This window comes from Rhea pennata, chromosome 5, assembly GCF_028389875.1.
Source record: "Rhea pennata isolate bPtePen1 chromosome 5, bPtePen1.pri, whole genome shotgun sequence".
NCBI classification, from domain to species: Eukaryota; Metazoa; Chordata; class Aves; order Rheiformes; family Rheidae; genus Rhea; species Rhea pennata.
In genome coordinates, this window is record NC_084667.1 from 8,779,810 (window position 1) to 8,792,500 (window position 12,691).

General features: G+C 35.0%; 1 protein-coding gene across 6 annotated transcripts in view; it reads left to right on the forward strand.

Annotated features, from left to right (window-relative positions):
* CDIN1 (CDAN1 interacting nuclease 1) overlaps positions 1–12,691 on the forward strand; it is a 139,085-nt gene that overhangs the window by 18,930 nt on the left and 107,464 nt on the right. For 5 of the 6 annotated variants that reach the window (XR_009958611.1, XM_062577580.1, XM_062577579.1 and 2 more), the window contains exons 2-4: positions 7,636–7,681; positions 8,557–8,621; positions 11,860–11,935. Coding sequence is in view for 5 of the 6 variants with exons in the window: in XM_062577580.1 (XP_062433564.1) it covers positions 7,636–7,681; positions 8,557–8,621; positions 11,860–11,935 (187 nt within the window). In the remaining variant the exon portion in view is untranslated. The remainder of the gene's footprint in view (positions 1–7,635; positions 7,682–8,556; positions 8,622–11,859; positions 11,936–12,691) is intronic. The other variant, XM_062577582.1, reaches the window with a different exon arrangement.

Consider the following 12,691-nt stretch of genomic DNA (forward strand, 5'->3'; position numbering starts at 1 on the left):
TCTGCAGGAAGAATTGGTGCCCTGTTCTTAAAGGAACTTCTAAGTCTTTCTAAATGAAAAATCATTCGAACAGTATCTAATACTGGCAATTTTCCTCTGTCTGCTGCTAGAACTTATTGGCCAACCAGGTCAGACATTATTAAAGTTCAAGTGGCCCAGTGGGAAAAGTAATGGCCTTCTGCTACTATGAATTTTAAATGCTGCCATTTCTATGTATTGCACCATCATCTGTTCTTGCACATCACTAAATTGTATAGAAGTTGTGAGACCAACCAGTGTCAAGGTCATAGAAGTGATGACTCTTCTCAAGTAGCCTTCTCCGAGCTTTGTCGTACAGTCATTCTCATAACCCTGGGTGTAGGCAGCAAAGTTGTATGTACCTACATGCATTTAACCTTTTTGTTGTTATTGCATTGTGTAACTTGCAAAGCAGGAAATCTTTTTCCTCAGAGTCTTTCTTTTGGCTTTTACCAACTTAGTCTGTCCTGCTGAAGGTACGAAGTCCGCTTTGTTTGATGCAACAAGTGCTTTATAAAAATTCTTTTGAATTGAGCTGTCATACAGTTTAATATCGGTGAATTTCAAAATTGATTAGTGCTATAGTTCTGCAAATGACTGGGCTTGAATTTTGTCTTGATTTTAAATTTGATGGCACAAATTCTGAAATAAGTCTGTCAGCTCTACAGCAAATTCTTCTTGTCATATATGTAGTTTTATTATAGTATTAATATATTTGTAATGGGAGTATTTTGCCAACAGCATTGTCTTGGTTTTCTAGTTCCCAAAGCAGTAGCTGCTGATGATGATTCATTGTATGGAAGGCTGCGTATGCAGAGACTATAAAACTGTTTTTGCATCCCAAACTTGAACCGATGTAGCTGGAAAGTTGTAACACTGGAAATACCTGTTTTAGAGGAGCAGCAGTGTTGTAACTATAGATTTTTATGTGATTTAGTTACTCTGATTCAAACCCTTAATTTAGACATATATATTGATTTAGTTTAAATTGGTAATTCACTGACTTCAATAAATCAATGTGTTGGATTTTTGAATGATAGAGTACAAATGTGTACTGAGACAATAATTTTCTTTTTGTTAATTTTGCATTCTCTGAAGTGGCTATAAGCATATTAAACCTGTAGGAAAGATGTTAATATTAAAAGCTGCAGTGAAAAGAGATCAAAGTGCTAGCTTTATTCCAGAGGCCAGTGACTCTCCCTCCCTCATTCCATGTTCTTCAGTGCTTAGAAGTGGATCAGCACAGCAGTTCTTAAATTTTGCAAGGTTTTTGTTATTCTTGAGCCTTACTGGAGCTATGTCTCATGTGGAAGTGTTCAGAGTCTTAAGAAGCCTTTTCCCCAACCTGACAATGCTGACACTGGGAAGAAATTCTGAGAATTAACTAATTGTGGGCTCTTCTCACATAAGAAATTCACTATCAGACTGGTTTTAGTTGATGTACAGGCATAACTCTACTGCTGGTTAGCCTACATCGTGCAGCTCTGGGAAGCCGCAGAAGCTTCACACATCTGTGCATGTGTTGCACATTTGAGCTGATGCTGCTGGATCTGTTTGAATTCTATTATTGACAGAGTTTTTAGAAACCAAGAGAGGACTGGTTAGCATGTGATGAGAGGTATGGAAACACAACTTTCTTCAGCAGTCCCTCTTTGAAAGAGTTCACAGTCCAGAAGATGAGACTTAAAAGGTTGTTCAGCTTTGTCTCATGTGTTTGATGATGTAATTGGAAAAACGTATTTTAGACACATGTTCTAGCATTTTTAGAATAGCTGTGAGGATTCCCCTTCCATCCCCAGCTATTTAAATTATGTCAGATACTTATTTTTTTTCCTCACATGTATTTTTATTCCAGTATTGCAGTACCACAAGATTCTAAACCTGAGTTGACTTACTTGTATTTTAAAGATCAGTATCACATTCTCCCCGCACCTGAATTCCTACAGTAGCTAAGATGCATTGTTGTATGCACTTTGAAGACAACGTTTGACACTGCTGCTTTGGCATTTTATACATAACGACTTCTGAATTTTGGAAATGCAGCCTTTCCCCTCTCCTCCCATTTTCATGTTTTTATCTCCTAGGTGAGGTTTTAAATTTACTTACATGTTTATCATCCTAATGAGTGGAATGATCTATTTTGTAAAAGGGAAGCAATGTTCTTTGTAGATTTAATTTGTTAAAAAGAAAACATCAAGACCATTTTTTTTTTATATATATATACATATATATATATATACATATATATATATACATATATATATATATACATATATATATATATATTACAGTTTGCCACATGAAAACACTTTTTTTTCCCCTTTAACATTGTCTCATGATGCACTTCACTTTCTCCCAGTTTGTCTCTAGTTGTGTGAGCCGTTACTAGGTTAAATACCACAGTTCATATTTACTCTTGATGCTTTTTACAGATCTCTCTAGATATTCTTCCTTTGTACCATGGTGAAACACATGAAATACACAGCTGAATTTTTAGTCTTTCTATCTTAGGCAGCAAGTAGTATGTTAACGATGGAGAAAAGAAAATTTTACTGTTTTAAAACAAAGGGATGAAACACAAGGAAACTCGTTTTTCTACCTAGAATTTCGTTTTTTAGAAATCTCAGAAATTGAAGTGGAAAAGCATAAATTTTATCACTGAAAGAGCTTAGGATAATGTAAGAGTTGCTGAAGCTGTCATATTTGGTTTTTCTCCTGGTGAGGCTGTAGTAAACCGCAAAAGATTAAGTTGTACAACACCTCAAATCTTAGCTATGTATGCAAGTGTGTTTTGTTGAGAAGACAATCTGATACAAACAAAATCTTTTGTTCTTAATAGCTGCTGCTTGGCATCAGATCTAGTTACGAAGCGCTGATCTGCACAAGCATATTATCTGTTACTCGTTTAAATTGAATACTCACTGCAAACAAAACATTTCAGGAGTACTGTCCAGTGATGTTAACCAATAGGAAAAATTTCTCTGCCCTTTTCCAAACGAGGTATTCACTAGAAGAAAATGCTCTGTTCTTGCATGATAAGTGACCAAACGCCATATTGTATCTCCAGCACCAGACTTGCAATTGTCTTTTTAGCCTGTTCTGGTCAGACTTGGACATCCCATTCTAAATGTGGATGGAGTTCACTATCCATCATGCTATGCATTATATTAAAAGCAAAATTTTATGCTTTTGTAACATTTGGAACCCAGAAATAATATATTTTTTAACGAGTTATTTTCTTTAAACAAGATTTAGGCATTTCTTAGTGCTGTGTAGTTTTTAGATTACAGCGTTTCCTGCAGAAATCCAGCGCTATAAACAAGAGCACAAACTACATCAGGCATGCAGATGGAAATATGCCACCAACATCAACACAGAGCAACAAAATGTAGATTGGTTCATTATGGATGCTGTTGTACAAGAAAAAGAGGGTATTTGAAGAGCGAGGCTGGTAGCTTTGAACAGAGTCCTGGGAGTTAGATCCATTAGCATCTGGAATTACAGAAGAAAATATTTCCATGAGAGTAGCTGTTAGAGAACTTAAGAGGAAAGTTTGCTTGTTTTCCTGGAAAATACATACGGTTCTGTGAGAGATGAATAACAAGTTAATTTATTGATTATTTAAACTAGGCATCACTCAGATTTGTTTTTTGTAAGAAAATCAGCAAATCCATACTTTGCCTATACAGTCAGTGTCTGACCAAACAGCTTACGTAAAACAAAAAATATACTCTATTCCTAGCCTTTCAGTAAGCCATGTGGCTCACTATGAAGTTTATTCTTTAAGAGATGATAATACAACACTGAAGAGTTACTTTGAATAAAAGCTGTTTTCAGTGGTGTATGAACATAAGGTATTTGTTTTTGTGGGATATCTCAGCTATATTAATTTGTGTGCCTTTTTGCAACTTTGAAATTGTTTAGAAGAATTAGAGGAAGTTTGAAATTCTACGAATTTGGCTGCTTTTGTGGAAGTTCTAATAATTTTACATATCAGTATCCCTGACTGCCTGTATCAGCTGTTGCAATCATTTCTTTTCATGCCATGTCTTGCAGTGTCAATGCCTATCCATGGCTAGTGTCCCTTCTCCAATTATACAGAACCATCTTTTCCAGCACTTCCTGAAACCAAGATGTTTCAATTTTGCTGTCACTGGCATCTTGTGATAGATATTCCAACTCTGTTTTGAGGAGCTATCTTGCTTTGCCAGGAAATTGCATTTATCTGCTGTGGCAAGGAAACATTGAGTTGGAGATAAGTGATTTTGGGGGTGAACAGGGGAACTATGTTAATTAGAAAAACATGGAACAGCTATGTAAAGATAAAAATCCACTTCTTTGGTGGTAAGGCTTGAAATTCTTTGAATGGTACTTTTGAGATAGTTCTTTTTGTCATGTTCTTATTATTTTTATGCTGCAGTCCAATATATATCCAATTTGTTCAGTTATTAGACTGTACTTTCTAGTATTCTGAAGTCCTAAATGATGCAGTGTTGAGAATGTTGAAGACTGAACCAAAAGAGAGAAAGGAAAAGATTAAGGATATCAAGAGAATAAAATAAATAGACAAAAAGAATCCAGTCTGTGAATACAGAGATAATGACGTGCAGTCTTACTGATATGCTAGTAAGTATAATGGGATAGTGGTACAGTAAGTACAGTAATCTTACAGAGAACAGCCTAAAAAAATACAGTGACTGGTGTATCAACGGGAAAGAACTCAAACAAGACCAGGTATGGAAACCAAGACACATGAAATGTTACAAGGCTGGGAAGAGGAAAGATAATCAAAGTATGGGAAAAAATAATCAAGATATGAGGAAGAAGAAAGGATTTGATCTATTTTAAGAAAGTAGTCTTTTAAAAGTTTGTTTGTTTAATCAGATTACATTCATAATTTCTTATTATTAACATGGAGTTGATTAGAGTCTTCTCCCTAGAATGTTACTACATTATGCAAGGTAGCTTCCTCTTCCATCTGTTAATTTAAAAACTTAGAAAGACCAATATCTTTATCACGATTTACTTGTCATTTTTTTTTTCTTTAGAATCTGGGGGAGGGTGTGGAACAAAACAAAACCTGTACCATTTTGTATTCCTTTCTGTTCTGTTGTAGTTGAAAAGACACTGTCTTTCACATCAGTCACTTTGCCTGATTTGTAATTTGAGTGTCATGTTTGGCTCCAAATTGCCTATGTTGGTTTTATATACATACTGTGCTCAAAGCTTGTTGAGATATCCTTTGCAATATCTCCAAGGTCCATCCAGTACATGCTGTGCATCCACACGTGTCAGCAAAAATCTTCACTATTCGGCACCTTAATTACTGCAGCTTCCTTACGTCTACTTTTCCGATAATCATTTTCCTTTCCTCAGGTCAATTCAAAATGCTTATCTAGAATAGGTCATCCTAGCATAGTCTGTGTTTATCCACAATTTTTCCTGTACCGTCACTTTCTGAATCTGTCCATAAACTCTATCAAGGTCAAATTTCTAGTTTTTAGGTTTTTAAAAAAATCTTTTCATACAATATCATGCTTTTTTTTGGTTTATGCCTCACTCCTACTTGTTCATTCCTCCGAAGGGTACGTTTGTGCTTTCGTTAACATTCTGTCCATACTGTCATTCAAAAATCCAGGTAAATGCTGTCCTGTTTTGTTTTTTCATATCTCTCCTCCCTGCTCAGTTCTACCATTATGATCATGTAAATCTACCAGATAATTATAATTACGTGAAGAGCCATTAGGGGGCCACATGTATCCTTCTTAAATTATAGCTTGCAGAATTTTTAGAATAAATCAACCTGAAATAACTTAGCCTTGCATCTATATAGCCTGTGTAAGTATATAATCTCAATTTCTTTCTTTGTTCTTCTGGTTATCACATGTGCATGGTAAGACTTCTCATAATTGGACAGTGCACCTTTTGAGGAACCATTATAGTCCATCTCTTCTGGCCTCTGCATCAAATGATGTATATTTCAAAGTATTTAAAATGTTGGCTATATAGTAATGTATTTTTTTGTAATTCATTAATTTTGTAAATCTGTGTAGTAGAAAGGTTTATATTGCCTTTTTTTTTTTTTTTTTTTTTTTTTTTTTTTTTTTTTTTTACAGCTTTAACAGTCAGTGAATACTCAGGGTGGATATTCTTGTGTTTCAAATACTGGAGATCAAGGCTCAGTGTACTGCTTGTCTCTGCTTAGCAAAGTCAGAATACAGTGTTGTGGCAGAGATACTGGAAGTGCAAATACCCCAAACTAATCAACACTTTATATAATGCTGCATTAATCTAATTATTTTGTTCTTAATGCTTCAACTAGTTAGTTTAGAGGTGACCGTTTCTGTATTGTGTTGAGGGGACATACCTTCTATTTAATCTTGAACAAACCATTTAGTAGTTCTGTGCCTCAATTTTCCCTTTTCAAAACGGGAGTAAGACTTCCTTATTTTAAAATAGTGTTTCTGAGGTGTGAAAATTACAAGGAGAAGAATTATGTAAGAGATATGTAGAGAGCATTTACTTTTATAGTGGAATCATCAGTAATATGATGTGATATGTAAACATGATGCGATACAGATGTTAAATTCACATACAAGAAAACTAGCTGAAGAGCAAGACTTCTGACATTGCTGAATATGTGAACTACCTATGTTGTGCCTAAATAGGTACGTACATGAAAGGAAAAATGTTAATTATTCATAGTGCTTTGCTGTACCATAAAACTCGATTTATTGAGACTATAATTTGTTCAAGTTGCATCTAGTAGGAAAATACATCAGAAGTAATTAATTGTGTTCAGGATGTGATGTGGTAGATATATCCACAGAGGACAATTGAAAACAGTAGCAGCGTGGTATTGATTGCCTTTTAGAAGGAAAAAATCTTGTCCCATTTTGAAATGTTAACAATTCAGAGAGAAAAAATTCCCACTTGGGAAAAATGTTTTCCAGGTTGCTTCATTGCCAGGTGTTTGACATTGAGTCGAGCCTTAGATGAATGAAGCTTATGGCAGCTTTTGGAAATGACCGACTCTGGGGAATCTCAGCTTCCTGCTGTGAAAGTTTCTATTTTCAAAGCACATCAGTTTCAGTGGGAATGTTCCAGTGGTCCCATATGCTACTTCTGACAGAGAGCGAAGTTTTTACCCTGAATATGAGACAGCTACTGAAGAGGTTCCCTTGCTGCTAACAAAATGAATTTCAATATGTTGCCAATGAACAAGCGGCATGTTCCCAACCGCTAATGGAATTTAACTCCATCAATTATTAATGGAAATTCTGCTTTGTTTTCCTTTTTGCCTTTTCTCTTTTAACTCCAGTACCTGCTACTGATAAGACTTTGTGGGTTCTGAAGCCAGAAAAGAATCACCCAAACAATATGCTAGTTTGCTTTGAAACTCTTGCTGTATTTTCCTCCCCTCCCTCCTGCGCTCTCTCCTTGACCTAGCCGCAGGAAGCCTTTGTCTGAGGTGTTCATCTGGAACAACTTTTCCACACTTGTTTTCATGTTCTGTTAGATTACAGGGCAGCAGGCCTACCTTTGAAGCTCCCTTCTCTTTTGTTTCTTTGCCGTGCACTCCAGTAATTAACTTTGTCCTTCTTTTATTTGTTCCAGTCAATCGCAGTCCACTCTGCTGAGCATCTTCTCCCAGGAGTACCAGGTTAGAAGTTTTCTCCTTTGTGAGGGTTGACAGGTGCCTAATTGAATGATGAATGTCCCTTTATTTCTTTGTAATTGAACTGCCAGCTTTCTGATTGGTTTGGAGGATGTTCCCTTTTCCACATCAAGCACCGCCTGAGTCTCAGTGGATGGCTGCCAAGCCTACCCATCCATCTGTCTAATAACATCTAGCCTTTGCTTATTTGGTGGACCTGTAATAAATTATGCTAAACCATTATTATTCTGACAATAATAATTTCCCTGTGTTGCGTGGTTCCATGTGCTAAATGTTTGCTGACTTGCACTGTCAGTGCTGCTTTCCATTGCTGACAGAGATGATGATAAATGACCATAGCCGGAGTGGCAGAAGGCAAGAGAGGCAGAAAATGGAGTCATTTATCATGAGATGACAGGTGTCAGTCAAGTGGCAAGTCTCTATGGAATTACTTTTTGTAGTTTTTCAAATAAGTTGTTTTTAAGCAATGTTCTTCCTGGTTAAAAATGCCAATTGAATTGTAAAACCAGAGTGTACCAGACTTAGATGGAATTAAATTGAGGGAAAATTAATACAAAGGTTGAAAGAGAGAACAAGTTTTTCTTTGCCCTCTGCAGCCTTCAGTAAACTTATTTAGATTCAATTCTTGTGACCTTACTGGCTTTTACATATATGGTACATTGCAGTACAGGCTGAAGACATTCAATTCAGTAGGTAGAGTAAACGTCATTTCTGTACAGAATACTGAAAATACAATTCGGCTTATATATCAGAATGCAGCCAAGAAACATGTCTTTGGACAGTCATGATTTCTGTGTTTTGATCTGTGATACATTTATAAGACTCTTGATTTGTTTTGCTTTTTTTTTTTTTTTTTCCAGAAACAAGTGAAAAGAACACATGCCAAGCATCACACTGCTGAGGCTGTTGAAACTTACTACCAAAGGTATGACCTCCCCACCCCACCCAAAATGTATCATCATAACTACTAATTGTTGTGATAATTATGAGTAAATTAGCTTATTAGGCTAATTTTCTATAAATACAAATCAGCAATTTGGGATGAGATTTACAGAAAGGCTCCATTAAAGATGTTTTTCAGGGAAAAGGCAAAAATTTTGCAGCTCTGTTCAGTCTGATCAAGGAGTTTTTCTTCCTTGGCTTTCAGTCAAGATAACAAAATATTATTCCTTACAGTGCATGTGATAGAATTCATTATATATTACTTATAGTTTGTAATCTCAGGATTTCTATGTCAAAACTAATATTGATAATAAATTCCTTAAAGTGAGGGTACTTGCTTTGTTGCAGTTGGTTGTGTTTTTAAAACAACATTTGTGTTACATTACAAAAAAGGTGCATATTAAATTAGTGTATTGCCAGTTAAAGCATTAATTATTAGAATACTACTCTTTTATCAACAGAAGTGTCAGAATTAGCTTTTAAGGAGGAATGAAAACCTTTAATGTCACTTTACAGTATTTTACAATTGTATGCATCTTGAGCTAATAAATTGTAATTGCTACACCTTATATTTTGTCTGTTAGTTCTATAGGCTTTTCTTAAAATATTGCAATGACATAATTGGGGCATACTGATAACAAGTAGAGGTATTCAATTAAAATACTACTTTGTACACTGACATATCTGAAGAGCTTGCATGGCAAGTGAGATCATACATGTGATTATAGATGTCTGATACTTATGCTTAATATTAATCTTTATGAATTGGAAAAATAAACAAAAAGCTTTCATTTGTAAACAATTAACTTCTCTCAGTGATTCCACAGAGTCATATATTTAAAACCTAAGGGCAATCCGATTACATCAGACACCAGTGTAGAAAATATAGTGTGAATTACGGTGTTTTGGAGCTTCTTTTCTTTTCTTAGTAGTATATTGCTTGTTTCACTTTTCCCAGTGTTGATTCTTGTTTAGGAAGAATATTGGTTTAAAATTTTATGGTATTAATGCTCATACATATGCAGTACTGTTTTAAATTGCTTTTCACTTACATAGTTTTAGTAAGGTAACCTATGCTAATTGTAACTGCTAAATAAATAACTCTTTCCTTATAACACATGTAAATCCCCCAAATCACTTTTATGATAAATGTATTACTAGTTCCAACTTAAACCCAAAACATGGGACCAAATTTTGCTTTACGCAAAGCAGTAGTTCTGTGGGTGTCTGTAGGTTTGCAGTATGATTAAGTTTGGCTTGCATCAGGTGGGAAGATTTGGTCTCCTGTCCCCTTCTGTACTGTCTGAAGTATGATGGAAATACATAACTAATGCATTATGTATGAAGCTATATGGTTGTGATAGAAAAAAATCATTCTTTATGCTATTTCTAGGTATTTCATATTCCAGATGTAGTAACATGTCTGAATAAAATGCACATGTTTTAAAATCAGAGATGTTCTGGTTAATAGTTAGAAAACTCATCTCCGTCCTGTTTTAGTAGATTTACTATGTATTATGTTATATAAGTTACCGGGGCAGACTACTTGAGTCAGAAGCCAGTTTGACGTGCTACAAGCATAAACATGACAAACACATCTTCTCCACTACTGTTTTCTAGCATCCATCTTACAGCTGTAAACCCTCAGTATGTGTGGTGTGCTTCCTCCTTTTCCCACCTACATACAGGCAAATTATAGTACTTCCGTTGCTTTCCTACGTCGAAACTCTACCTATTTTGGAAAGTATCATTTCCAGTGGTCCCTGCTGGGAGCTGGTAGAAGTGCAGCTGAGTGAGTCCCCTCTGCTGAGATTTGTTTTAGATTTGGGCAAACGCAGAGACAACTTACCAGCAAGATCAGCAAGCTTTTCAGAATGATATTGCCATCAGCATGTGAAGCCAGTCAGCCCATAGTGAACTGCCAGTAGCATTAGAAATATCTGACAGTAAATTACTCCATTGTCAGCTGTAGCTTTGGTGTTTAATCAGCTAGATGTATGTTTTAGAACGCTAGTGTCAAGTAAGTCTCCCTGGTTATTTTGTTTATGAACTCTCATTTTTTCCCGCCAATGTAAGTTTTCAAATGTTTAAATATACAGGAGGCATCTTGTTTTGTGGTATTTTACATAAAATTAAATATATTTTACAGTAATAATATTTAATCATTGAGCCTTAAGAATAATTTGAAAACAAAAAGCGTCCTCTGAGAAGAGTTATATGTAAATGGCGTTACACTCATTTCACAGAAAGGTAAAATGATAACATTTTATAATATCCCTAAAAAATGAGCAGAAGAGTGGCTTTGGTAGATAGATGATGATAGACTTAAAAAGACTATGGTCTTCTAAAGGCGTCATGCTTGCTGTATGGCTTGCTAACAGTCTGCTGTTTCACTGTGGAGAGGATAAACTAAAAGGCTCAAATGCTGGTATCTGTTGTTCTTTTCCAGAGGCTACAAAGCAAAAAGTGACTTCCAGTAATATGGTTTCTTCCCATCAACTCATGAAAGTGCATTTTAGGCATTACTGAAACTTAAACATCAAAAAGTGAAAATAACAGAGATGAAGAAGGCAATATTGTGTGAGGTGATTGTCAGAAGCATCACCATGTATCTGTATTGGTCTACTACCCTTACCTGAAACTTTAAGCCTTTGGCATTGGTAGGATAATGACTTTCCCCTTCATAGGATTCTAAATAGTTCTTTTAACTTTCTCTTCTGAATAATAATGTGATTCTTAGACTCTGATTTCAGTGAAGTAAGCCTTTATTGTTTAAAATACTACCTAGGTGATTAGATCTGTGATTAAATGTGCGATTTTGTGTTTTCATGCATAGTAGTGAATGGAATATGTGGTGATTTATGCCTCTGTAGTTGAAGACTATGTGCAACCCAAAATCTTTACTGTAAATAATAGAGATTTTTTGTCTGTTTATATATCTCTAAATAATGATGATATAGTTATATATGTAGCATTAAGCCAAAAAAATTTGAAATAGTTTTCTTAATTTATTAACTGTGGTTTTATCAATGACTGAGATCCATATATATTGCAGATGAGTGGGAAGCAACTCTGGATAATTAGTGATTGTTTAAAATACTTATTTCTCAAAATATTTCCTGTTAAATATTGTACTGGAATATTTTCCCCCAAGTGAGAGATTCACAGGAGATACTCGCATGTACGGGTTGGCCTTTTCTTACCACTGTAGAATTACTTAGCTTTGTCTTGTCTAGGTATCTGAATGGGGTGATGAAAAATGCAGCTGCCCCTGTGTTACTGGAGCTGGCCAATGAGGTAATCATCTTTACTTTTTTCTTTAATCTTCCAGTGTAAAACCTAAGGGGCATATCTATAGTGACTTTACTGAGAAATGTAATTAACCTAAAAAAAATGGTTTCAAGGCACATTAGACATTTAAAATTGTTCCCCAGTCTGTTAGTACTTACAATAATTAGACAAAGAGCCCCATTTATTAATAAATCAGTTAATGTAATTAGTCTCTTAACTTCAAGGCAAATGTGCAAGAGACTCTCTGAATTTGTATTTTGCAGGAAATTTTGGAGAAACTAAGATAAGTAGTCTTAAACACAATGATTTATTAAAAATTCCAGATTTATTAAATGGAGTTGTGTCAGATTTACTTTTTGTTGTTGTTGGCTCCTTGTTTTTAAATAATAAAATTTATCTAATTTTTTTTTGTAATAGGAAGAGTTAAAACAGTTAATTTTCCTAACTCCTTTTAATTCATTTTGTACAGATTAGAGAATGGCTAATGAAAACTGCTTAATAAAAGCAATTAGGCAGAATAAATTCCTCAGTATAGCCATTTCATAGAAAAGTTGGTGTATGAGAAGATCAGTACACTTGCCATTACAGTCTGACAGTAATTTATCGATGATGTTTATTAACTAGAATATGAATCTGGTTTGTGATGCAAGGAGTTATTTGCATTGAATGTGATGTCTAAGGCACAGCCTTAAAAGAAGATGTAAAAAGTTTATAATAGTGACCGTAAGCATCCTAGAAAAACATGATGAAATATCTACCCCT